This window comes from Papilio xuthus, unplaced genomic scaffold (genome assembly GCF_000836235.2).
Source record: "Papilio xuthus unplaced genomic scaffold, Pxut_1.1 DF827461.1, whole genome shotgun sequence".
NCBI classification, from domain to species: Eukaryota; Metazoa; Arthropoda; class Insecta; order Lepidoptera; family Papilionidae; genus Papilio; species Papilio xuthus.
The window spans coordinates 2,588,413-2,601,121 of record NW_013531188.1 but is presented as its reverse complement, the minus strand read 5'-3'; the positions used below and the strand labels follow the sequence as shown (position 1 = coordinate 2,601,121).

The window sequence follows — 12,709 nt, the reverse complement described above, 5'->3', positions numbered from 1 at the left end:
TAACTGCAAAGAAGGATTGTATTTGAAATAACTAAAAGCTTTAATAAAACCATTAAAATGCTCCTTAAATTATAATTTAAAAGTTGTAAGATTTACATTTTAGTATTAAAAAATGTAAGGGGCTTGTTAAATATAATATAACCAATAAATAAGACGATAATATTAAAATTTTAATATGTTTCTGATATGCTACACCATTACTTGATTTTAAAACAACTGATATGCTTTGATAGCATTAAAAATGCTTTACCTTTTTACCTCAAATGAGATTTTGAAAAAGATCCTTTTAATTTTTTGCATATTTTTTTTATTGAGATAGAGCAATGGATGTCTACTATGAAATTTAAATTATTTATCCGGTAATTTTTAAATAGTTATCAACATTATTTATGATTCTATACAACGTAGCTGTCTTTAGCGTTTTCTATAACATTTTGTCACCATCTATATGCGCCTAATAAAAAATTACTACCCATCGTTGCAATATCTTAAATTCCTTTTCTAATATCAGTCTGTTTACGTACATTTATTAATCTTAAATGTTATTTAGTGAGACACGAGACTTAATATATACAGTTTTATTAATATGATATTTTGTTTTTCGTTTTATTAATATTAAACTATATATTCTCATAGCTTCAGAAATGAGTATATACATTGGGTTACTTAGGTAATTATATGGCAAATGTCCGTCAATTTGCGTTCGACGTACATATCTTGCTGGTTATACATACATATTATTGAATTCGAATGTGTATACAAATTTCTGTAGCTTTGTAAATGTATATTTATGCTGACTGTACATCCTTTGATTCATTTTTAATAAAGTTTAAATGTCAACTCCAGTGTAATATGAAGTTCCAATCAAAATATTATGTTCAGTTTAAAATCGAATCGGTAAAAATTATCGGAATTGAGCAGCGATATTGCAATTCATTTTCAACCTTACATATTAATGATTGCATTATATTTTATGACTTCTACACTTATAAAGCGATGTTACAATTATCCGTATTCAAATTTAAAATAAATAAACTTAATTTTATTAAAGTTCAACGGCGAATGTTATACAGAAAAAATGATAAGGGACAATTATTGTAAGCTACAGAATTTTATCACGAGTATGACGTCTGTACCTCTCTTATAGGGTTATTAAAATAAACATTTGTATTAGGCAAAACTTCTCATGTAATACACTTAGACAAAACGGGCACACGGAGTCCACGCGTTGTCGACTGGTCAATGCGTTAACGTCGAATAAAAGACTCATTTTCTTAGCGTAAACGTTATTTTATTTACTTTATCGTATAACACTAAAATGATAGCGCGATAACGTGTGAATGCCGCGTGGTGGCATCCAGGCGGTGTCGTATAATAATCATTTGATTTGATAATATTTGTATAACATCCGCAAAACTCATTCCAGTACAGTCATAGTTAATTAGAATAACTAAATTGTCATTGATATGTCGACTACCAAATAAAACAAATGAATACACGAAACGTCAACCGAAGTATACAAAGTTTTTAACACAATACAAATAATGCGTTTGATTTTAGACTTTATTAAATCAACATAAAGCATATTTTAATTTAAATAGCTAGTCATCTTTCATCTAATATGCCAAATATAGCACAATTGGTTACAATAAGAACTAGTACTACAACTATACTTAGTTTACAATTTGTTTTACATAAAATGGGTGATATGTGATATAACATACAATTAGAAGGTTTAATACTACTGGCTTTTGAGCAAGTCGATTCAGCAGATGGAAATAAACTAGCGTCCAAGACAGACTGGTCAATAACATTCTGCATTGTACCTTAAATAAAAAAAGTTAAATTTGAATCATTATTCTTTGTGCGTACAAGGATTGATATTTATAGGCGCGACGTCTCTATTTTTCACAAATATAAAGTTGATGCTTTCAAGGTTTACCAGTTTTCGATCACTTAATATCGGATAAGATCGTGGTAAAGTTTAATCATTAAAAAATATATTCTTAGAAAACTTATTTTAGTATTTTATATTAACATATATACTGTAATACATCAAAGTTATTTTTTTGGATTGTAATTTTTTTAATGGCAGATAATAATTTTGTCATTCTGAATATTATATGACTCTTAATATTTGTCGTAGGAACTCCGAAAGATCGATAACTTTATAGAGCAACCTTTACTGCATGAGATACTTCGAAGACTTTAAAAATCCTTAAGAGATCTTTCGCTTTTCTTGAAATAACTATTTTTAATTATCTTATTATTTTATAATTTTATATTTAATTATAACTTACCATATATAGCGTCTGGGGTGTAATACTTTTGTTGAGCAGGCCGTATTGGTGCCATTAAATCTAAAATATATAATTTAGATTATTGCAACATATAAAGGTAGAGAAAGGCAGAAGAAAGTATGGATAGATTGTAAATTGTGAAATGATATACGTAAGTAGGAACTGCATACAGATATGACGGTAGCAATTGATGGAGGCCTACGTTCAGCAGCGGACGAACTCGGGCTAATGATAATGATTATTGTGAACTTATTGTGGCATGGGGATCACGCGTGCTTCCTCCTCATATCTAATTCACATTTTATCTTACTAATATTATAAATGCGAATGCTTAGATGGATGAATGTTTGTTTGAAGGTATCTCCTAAACGGCTGAACGGATTTTGATTAAATTTGGCACACACGTAGAACATTATAAGAACACATAGACTACTTATATATTTTTTATTCCGCGCTGATTGAGTTGCGAGCGACATCTAGTTTTATATAACTTTTGTTGCTTTTGATATGGAAGATTAAACTGTTTGTGCAACTTATAATATGCTGTCAGATTATAATATGCATAGGCCAGCTAGAAACTGACGAAATTCACAATACGTTACAGATGATAGACACAATATTAATTGCTTACGTGTTAGAGACGTGTAATCTGACGTCGTAGTTGATACTTCTTTTGTTGTCGGCGCTTCAGTTGTTGTTGTTGTTGTTGTGGTTGTAGTAGTTGTTGTTGTAGTCGTAGTTTTGATTTCTATTTACGTGATAAAGAGAAAGCAATATATTAAAAATACAATCACCGTCAATAATTGATATTATTTACCGGTACCCTAGATATATTCAAGTATTACTTAAGCGTTTCTTTCTGTAGCTTCCTCACCTTAAAAATTCTTATTTAAAGACTATGACTTTGGAAGTTCGGTATTTAAAAATAACCAAATACATTTAACAATCTTTATAGTACGTTAAAGACTAACAAAATGTCAAAGTCTAAATTTTTTTATTCCAAATGGTGGTCAACGAACAAACAGCTAGTAATTTCACCAAAATAGTGAAGTGACCTTTGCCGACACACATCTGTATTTGCAGATGTAATGCCTATCTTTAATCGACAAAGTACTAGACACACATAAAGAGGATATTTCTCCTTTGTATGTAATATAGTAGTAAAAACGCAAGGCTAACCAGTTAATTAAATGCCAATAAAGCCAATTGACGCCTTCACGTGACAAGTTCTTAATTATATTTCAACATCGGTACACATCTCTTGTAAGTCGCTTAATTGATTTTACTCATAATTGGCGACAAAAATTAATTATATGTATTATATAATTAATTAAAAATACATACTATGTAAAATAGGCACTTAAGTTGCAAACGTATGTGTTATATATAACATGTTTACAAAGTATATAAAAAAGTTGCAATTCAAGATTAGTGGAATAAGTATTAACTGATTTAATTATGTCTTCCTTCGTAGACGTTTTTATTGTAAATTTTAAATGTGTTATCTATAGTTAAAGTCTTTTCTAGTATCATTGTTATCCAACAACCTGTATGATTGTTAGATCTGGTTATGTTACAATTTTTCACAGTCACGTGTCATCAATTTTTGCGTTCACAAAGGTTATAAATCAATTAAAAAGTTTTTTGTGCATACAAACAAAAGGACATACAGACGAGGATGTTTATTTCCTACCCATTTCGGTGAAAAATTTGACGCTCACAAGCAGAAATACTTGTTACAGCAACATACATTGCTTAATTATAGCTCTTATGGACTTTTTCTGTATATTGTATTAATATAAGATTTTAAGTGGGAATTAAATTTATTTCTTTGACTGTTAATACGTATTACTAATGCTATTAACTTGTTGGTTTGTGTCTCTAACCGCCAAGCTAATAGAATGGCTCGATACTCGTTTAATACGTAGCGCCCTAGGCTATCGACCGGTTGACCGATTAGGATGCCAATATTGAAACATTGCATATATGTTTTCGTTTGTTTGTTGAATAAGCTTTATGACGAAGTCCATAATCTCACATAACTTTATATATATATATATATATATATATATATATAAAGTTAAGTCCATAATCTCACATAACTTTATATATATATATATATATATGAAGTAACTAACTAAGAAGAAAAAAACTATAAACATAACTTCATATATATGAAGTTATGTTTATAGTTTTTTTTCCTGAAATTGCTTACTATGAATACTTTATAATATGGTTAGTTGCTCACTCAGAGTATTTAATTGTTAAGCAATCACATAGTGTAGATATAAAATAGTCAATCTATACACAGGTGTCTCTTTATGAGTAAGTTTTATCATTTATTTTATTACAACTTACAATCAAAATCTTTAAAGCAATTTTTTTTGTTTCCAAAAACGAAACCAAATCAAGTATTTTTTGTAATTATTGTTATTGGTCTAGTAAAGTCATAAGATATCCAAATGTGTATGTTTTTACTTACCATAAAGTCTGATAGTGCCTTCAGCTTTACCAAATGCATTTGAAGAGTAGCATGTGTACACTCCCGTATCGTCAGTTGTTAAATCCCTTATAAATAAAGTCGCCTGAATCTGATATGCTGAGAGACGTTGTTCAAACATTTCGAATTTTTCACTGAAAAAAAATCTTATATTATTTAAATATTTATATAATGTTAGGTACATTCAAATTATTTTAAATATTACATCATAGGAATCTTACTAATATTATAAACGCGAAAGTCTAGATGGATGAATGCTTGTTAGAAGGTATCTGCAAAACGGCTGCATATGTAGATCTGGATGAAATTTGGTAGTGATGTAAAGTACTACTTGGAAGAACATAGATAGACGGGGGCAAAAGCTAGTGTAACACTGTATACAAACTACAGTGTATTATGCTTAGACTTATAATTGTAGAAGTAAAGAAGGTGTGTCGCGTCGTAGCTAACGGAAGTCTGTATTTAGCTTCAACGCTCAAGTTACAAAAAGGAGCGTACTTATATTTTTTGTACCTTTGTGCTTCTGAATAGGAAAACATTTTTTTGGTGACATGACAAGATTGTACCTGTAAAATTGTATGAATATAGAGATGCATAAATGACCTACTAAGTAGATACTGTTGGTACATCGTTAGGAAGAGATGGGTGGGTTGTGTTATTGGTGACACGATTACAAAGGGAGTGACAATTAAAATTCCGAATGACAAATCGGAGGACGAAAACTGGTGCGTTAACCCCACATAGAGTAGGATAAGAACAAATAATTACAAAGGTGCTATTGGATCATATCCGTAGTATTTCTGTGCTTACCCAGATAAAATCATTTCATCTCCACTCTTTAGCCAATAAGTATTAGCGGCAGGATTTGCCTCCGTGATGCATTCCAGATTTGCATGGGAGCCAGTTGTTACTCTAACGACTTTTGATTTTACTTTTATCGATGGAACAACTGTGAAAAGAAAAACATATAAGTCTACGCAGTTGCTAATGCCAGTTTTACACGATGAAGAACACTAAGACTAAAAAGGTCAAAGGGATAGTAGTAATGCACTGTCTACTTGCTCAGACTCACTGTGCCGTCCCGTGTGTAACAGGCATAAGTCGTAGTTGCCAAGACGCAGTTGCTACGTCGCAGTTGTAAAGTCGAGTGTCGTTGATTGTTAGAAGTTTAACTTACAATTAACGGCCACCATTATCCGCTTGCTCACAGACGGAGGAACATCGTTAGAGGCGATGCAGAGGTACGCCCCCATCTGTTTACGATCGACCCTCGTGATGTTCAACACAGGACCCACGTAGGTGTCAACTATAAAGTCAATTATCATATTAACAACTAGTCAACTTGAATTTTAAAAGGTTTAGTCTCAGACTTAAGAATAGTAAGGAATGACGAATCAGATTTTTTTTTATAATGTTATGGAAGCTGTTGTGTCCATGAAGGTAACAAAACGATGAATCGAGAGATGGATGCGAGAAAGAATTACTTGATAATTATAAAAAAAATGGCTAATAACGAACTATGCAGAAATATTTTTTTATATTTAGTAAGTTATATCAGTTTTTATAATACAAAATCCATTGTGTGGTAGCAATTTTTTGTTTTTTATATTGAAAGTTGCTTTGAAACAAACTTCTCAGTATATTCAATTGAAAATATAAACGAAGCAAATTCAAATCGAAACTTACCCTTACTCAAGACACCAGCTTCGTTCCTCAGTAGAATATTACTTCCGTCTTCTCTTCGCCACAATATTCTGGGTTCAGGATGGCCGCTTGCTTTACATATAACTACTACGTCTGTATTTTCCTGTACTGTGACGTCACTACTCGTACCCTCATCCAAAATATTTGGAGGCTCTAAAAAATTAAAATAAAATGTAAATTAGAAACATTTTACTAATTATAAATGAAATCGTAATCTTATTGTTTGAACGCACTAATCCTAATAGTTACTGGTGCGATTTATATAATTATTATCTTTGCATTGAATAATCCAAGTGCTACGGAGAGTTAAGTTGAAGTGCTACGGAAGTCTACAAGCTACGACTCGTAGCAGTTTACGAAGGACTGCAGCTACGAGTTTGTAAATATTAACTTTAACTTACCCAAGACGTCGATACATCCTATTTGTTTTTTCATTTTCGCTGTATTTATTTGACACATATAGCATCCCCGATCCGCGATTCTGAGTTGTCGTATGTGCAGTTGCCACGCACCCGGGGGATCATTAGTTATAGAGTACCGCGTGCTGTGCCTGACAAGTTTCGTTTGAAGGGAAAGTACTGTCTGGTCGTCCGCTGTAATCCATGCAACCTGAGCAAATTAATATCTATTTTTAACAACTATACCTCTACTTCTGCATAATATGTTTATATTCGTTGGATACTGTTATATATGCTTATATGTTACAAGAAATTAAGTTTTGTTGAATAAAAAATGAAGGGTAAGTAAATAATAAAACTCTGCAGACGTCGGAAAAAGGCAGGAAACGGGTAAATAGAATGAACGAGTTTCCGGAAGCGTGAGATAGTTTGCCGATTCTCATTGTAGACGTTTTCATTTTATATTTATTGAGTAAGCATTAAAACATTATAGTATTTAATTTTGTAATAGCTGTAATCACATAAATTTTATTAAATATTAATTATTACTTAATTGCATCTGTGGCTCAGAGGTTAAAGCGCTTGACTCTGCAGGTCCTGGGTTCGAATCCACCTTGTACTAATGCGTTTGTCTTTTTTAGATTTACATATCTACATTTATCCAACGTTCTTATTGTTAAGGAAAACTTCGTGATGAAACTTATTTGCAAAGAAATATAAGGCTTTTTTCTCTTAACACTATGACTAATAATTTACAAGCTATGAAAAATATTAATAGTCGGCGTAATCTATATTGTTAGACTATTCTTAAAACTATTATATTTACCATATAATCTCCAAGGTCAGCAATAGGACACGTCAGTACCGCTTCCTTGCCGAGGGCGCCTGTGACGTTCTTTATGGGACCCGTAAAGCTCGGCTCTACTACACGTATAGAACTCGTTGGCTTTATTTTACTGTTTATTACTGACATCTCCCTGCCGATACGATAATTTGAAACTAAAAAACAAAATAGAATTTTAGTAAACATTTTTTGAAAACAATCGGTTTACATGAAGTTAAAATAATTAGGAACTAGCAAAGTGCCAGGCGCGACGTGACCGCAAAGTACCTTAAATACACACTCGGCCTGAAAATGGACGCCCGACGGGTCCGAAACTAGACAGTGCTGTCACCGGACAATGATACGTGTGTTAAGCCGTTTCTAATTAATTAATGATAGTATCTCACGAAAGTTTAAACTTAAAGAAATAAAATCGAGACAATCTACAAATAAATTTGTTATACAATGATGTAATTAGTAATTAACTCTATATATATATATATATATTTCTAATTTTCGACTACACGGTTAACGGTAAAAATCATGTCGTTCCAAATGACAAATGGATTTTCAAGATAAAAAACGCGAAAGGTGTACCCATCAAACACTTCAAGCGACATTCTCTTTTATAAGTGGATAATAGAATTTTGGTAAGTAGAAGTTGTGGAGCCTTTCATTATCACGTTATAAAGAGCCGGCACTTGATGGATGACTCGTTTATACAGGATAATATTAATATAGCAAGAGTACACAATATTCGCTTTGTTTCTGTTATGCTCTTAAACTTTTCAACAACATTGTAATAAAAAAAAATGTTTTTTAGAACACGGAACTCGCACGAGATATAGATGTTCAGGAAAGAGTTTTTTTGTCCATTCCCTCCTGTGTCCATTAGGTAAATACACTTAAAAAAACGTACTAAAATTCATAAAAACGTGTTAACAAAAATTCAAATCTTACTAATATTAAATGCGAATGTTTGGTTTTATCGATGGATATATGTTTGTTTGAATGTATCTCCAGAAAGGCTGCATGGATCTCGCTGAAATTTGGCACATATGTAGAACATAGTCTGGAAGAACAAATAGTGTAATAATTAAGTTTTTTTTTAATTCCGCGCGGAAAGAGTCCTGGGTAGCTAATAATAAATTCAACTGTAATTCCGCGTTATATTCAAGGATCTGTAGTTCCTCTCGGTTCGCATTGCATGTCGTTAGTCGTTAACAAGTCACAGAGTTGGCTCGCTACACATTGATTTGTATGAAGCCTTGCCACGTTCAAGCTTAGTGCCGTAATTGAGAGAACATTCACTTTATGATATCGATAGTGGAAAAATAACAATTCTTAGATATTGCTTTGATTTAAGATGTTTTCGAACGTTTATTTCTATTTTGGTTATTAAGATTCTTTTACAGTACGTAGTGAATCTATGGTTTGATTTAGTTGGGTATAAAAACACTAGTGAGCGATTACTGTTTCGCACGGATGGACAATAACTGTATCACTAACCTCAGGGTAATCTAAGCATTGTAATGGGAAAATGATTTTTTTTACATCTTTTATCTTTTAGCATAGTATATATAATATTATGTATATTTTGATACATAATATTATATATACTTCATAAAGTTGTAAATTTTAAAATCGTTATCACAACATACGAAGTAAAAACGTTTTTTAAGTTGATTGCTTGATTTAATCCATATAAATTGATTTTGTTTTTCAGATAGATTGATTCCTGTTATTGTTTTCACGTTATGTTCAATTTTTTTAACTTTCATAAAATGGAAATTTTAAATAAATAAAAGGACCATTATATTAAAAAATTATAAAAATAATTCGTGGTTTAAAAGTTATAATGTGTATTTTTAAATACATTCAAACAACATTTAATATAATATGATCTATTAATTTTTAACTTCTATACAGTTTGCAGAAACTTTCATTTTAATCGTACCAATTTCTAAATAACATGGAACATTTTAAATAGAAAAAAAATCTAATATAGACAAAGCTTCATACTATCAAAAAATCTGACAATCGCGTAATATTTAACTAAAGTTACTTTGTAGTTCGCTTTCTCTCCTCTCATGTTGTTACCCAACACATGTAGGGTGATCGCTCCGGTTTTTGTCCCCTAGTTATATTCTGATATTTCATTTACTCCCTTCTTGATCATGTAAACTTTGAATTCATCCATCAATTCCTGATCTATTCCTACCAGTATTTATATTTAAAGTTCATTTAACAATGAATAATATTTCATGTTAATAATAGTATCATATCTAGTGTGTATGCATACGTCGATCGTTTAATTCTCGGCGTACGAGGTCAGTGAAGCGGGCCGTTAGCCAGAATGGACTGTTGTTAGTTCGCAACAATGAGGGTAATATATCAGCCTGTGGGTCCGCTACTGGATACTATCGCTTACGAGCCACGCTAAAGTGCAACAATTATAACAAACTTTAACTAAACCACACTGCAATTGTGTGTTTAAAATTTGGCTGATATTTCGATACGGTGGTTTAAAGTATTTGTACTTTATATTTGTTTGGTAATATCGAGTTGAATAACAATGGAGTTAGAACCGACACACTCACAGACAAACGAGCTTGTATAACGATGAACATCGGTACAAAACATATTATTATATAAAATGATTTGTGTACCTGAGATGACCGCAAAATACTGAGATGAATGCAATATAAATAAAAACTCACTCTGGAGAAGGGCTGGCTAGAACTAATTGGTGCCGAAATACGATAAATGCAAGAGATGACAAAATGTTTTTATAAGTATAATTCGAGTGTTCGAAAACCCACTTATTTTACATCATAATGTCTTTTGTCTATTAATCATTAAAGTTAGTAAATCAATAAAGATTTTATTTTAATTTTCATGTTGTAGACGAGACTATCGACCCCGAAAGTCTATTATGACCACTTACTTTATGAACTTAAGACTCTTAATTCTGAACGTAAATAGGTTCGAAACTGAATTATACAATTATGTAGATAAATATAATATTATTTTGTTAATTTAAAATTCATAGATGCTTATTTTCGCCTTGAGCAAATTTGTGTTGGCGTCCACCCTTACTGATTCAATAGCTCTTAGGGGAAACAAACTAATGTAGGGTCGTCTACTGTAAATTGATAATAAATATTAAATGATCCCTTTTTAAAATTTCAAATGCATTTACATTTATTTGTTTATTTTTACATGAGTACTTAAATCTTATATCAATTATACCAAAACCCGGATTGTTTAATGGTGACTATGGGATATTTAATATTTAGTGTGAGGAATGAACTCTAAGAGAATGCTTAACTTACTATTGAACGATTTTGAATATGTAATTAAGCAATCTTTTTAATTTACAACTGCTTGGTCCGGAATTCGGAAAGACCGAAAAAAATAATTTCTAAGAACTATTAATATGGCACCTACCCTACAGAACTAATTCTGTTTCAAATATTAAGATCTGTTACTTGTTAAATATTTCATTAAAAAGTCTGTGCATAAAAATAATCAGCATAAATATTATATATATATATATTCACAAAACAAACTTGAAATATAGGAGGTAATTACTCGTATTGTACAAAAAACGCACGCGTTCCCTATGGAAATACTGTGAAATGTGCAAACAATTAGAAAAGGGTCCTCTTTGAACCCTCATGCAGGGTAGTGTAGGGTACCGCACAATAGCACTTGATGTCAACAACAGTCGCTTACAATCAAAATATGGACCCTTTTCAAAGTTTTGGGCTAGACATCTGCTAAGTGTAACATACTTTTATTATTTTTTACTATTTGGTAGTTACTAGAATCGCATGACAAAATATTGTGATAGTATATTCTATAAATATTTTTATCTTATCTTACTAAAATTACAAGCTAAACAGTGGTAGAGCCCGCTTTAACATCTTCGCACGAATTGGCCCGGCTCGCTCGGTGAAATACCACGACCACATAGAAGACAGGCGTCAAGTGGAAGTAATTCCGCGTTTCGTCTGATGAGTGTGCTTCCCGGAGGCCTAATTTAGTCTTCTTTACCTTGCTAACCTTTTTCTTATAAGGAAAGGATGCGAAGTGGAAGTTGACTTTCCGGATGAGAGGATGCATGGAAGGGGAAAATATTTTCTTTCTGTGCATCCTCTTCTCCGTCAATTAAAGGTAGGCAACGCATATGCAATTGTGTATGTCTATGGCCAACGGTCACTTCGCTATTCGACGATTTCTGGTGGCCGCGCGCTCGTTTGCCACCTTATGATATAAAAAAGGGAAAATGTTTAGTTTGGATAAATAGATGGATGTTTGTTTGAAGGTATATCCGGAACAGCTACATGACACAAATTTAGCATAGATGTAGAACATAGTCTGAAAGAACACATAGGCTACTTAAAAAGTTTTTTTTTAATTCCGCGCGGACGGAGTATCGGTCGACAGCTAGTTGATGAATAAAATAGAAATCGATATCATTTACTTCAGTAGATTTAACGGGCGAGTTTACTTTAGTAGTTTGAAAGTGTATTTCGCAAACTGCTCAACAATATACTGCAGTCCATTTATAAACAACACTAGCGGCAAACGACACTAAACGTCCATTACAATGAAAACGGTGGCTGGAGAGCCGAGTATATATTAGATAGAGCGCGAAATCATTAGTTACGTGGCTTTGACAAAATAGTGTTGAGATACACCGACACTAAAGAGTTGTTGTATTATGCGAGTGCTTTTTATAGTATATATAGATAATAATACTATATACAGTCGTGTTAGTTACACTATTTATAACTCAAGAACGGCTTTACCGATATGGCTGAAAATTGGTGAGGAGGTAGCTTAGAGTTAGGAGACGGACATAGGATACTATTTATTCATTTTTTCGAATTTATGCCTTGAAGAGCTGCTTTTTATTTAACTTACTAATATTATAAATGCGAATGTTTAGATGGATGTGATGTGGATGGATGGATGG

General features: G+C 32.0%; 1 protein-coding gene across 1 annotated transcript in view; it reads right to left on the bottom strand.

The window, feature by feature from the left end:
• Positions 1 to 1,605: 1,605 nt before the first annotated feature.
• LOC106119286 (lachesin) overlaps positions 1,606 to 12,709 on the bottom strand; it is a 14,343-nt gene continuing 3,239 nt past the window's right edge. The window contains exons 2-10 of the mRNA XM_013314200.1: positions 7,729 to 7,901; positions 6,906 to 7,113; positions 6,487 to 6,657; positions 5,978 to 6,106; positions 5,611 to 5,749; positions 4,783 to 4,934; positions 2,932 to 3,048; positions 2,301 to 2,360; positions 1,606 to 1,826 (exon numbers count right to left, since the gene is read on the bottom strand). Of these exons, the coding sequence (XP_013169654.1) occupies positions 1,606 to 1,826; positions 2,301 to 2,360; positions 2,932 to 3,048; positions 4,783 to 4,934; positions 5,611 to 5,749; positions 5,978 to 6,106; positions 6,487 to 6,657; positions 6,906 to 7,113; positions 7,729 to 7,875 (1,344 nt within the window). The 5' untranslated portion in view covers positions 7,876 to 7,901. The remainder of the gene's footprint in view (positions 1,827 to 2,300; positions 2,361 to 2,931; positions 3,049 to 4,782; positions 4,935 to 5,610; positions 5,750 to 5,977; positions 6,107 to 6,486; positions 6,658 to 6,905; positions 7,114 to 7,728; positions 7,902 to 12,709) is intronic.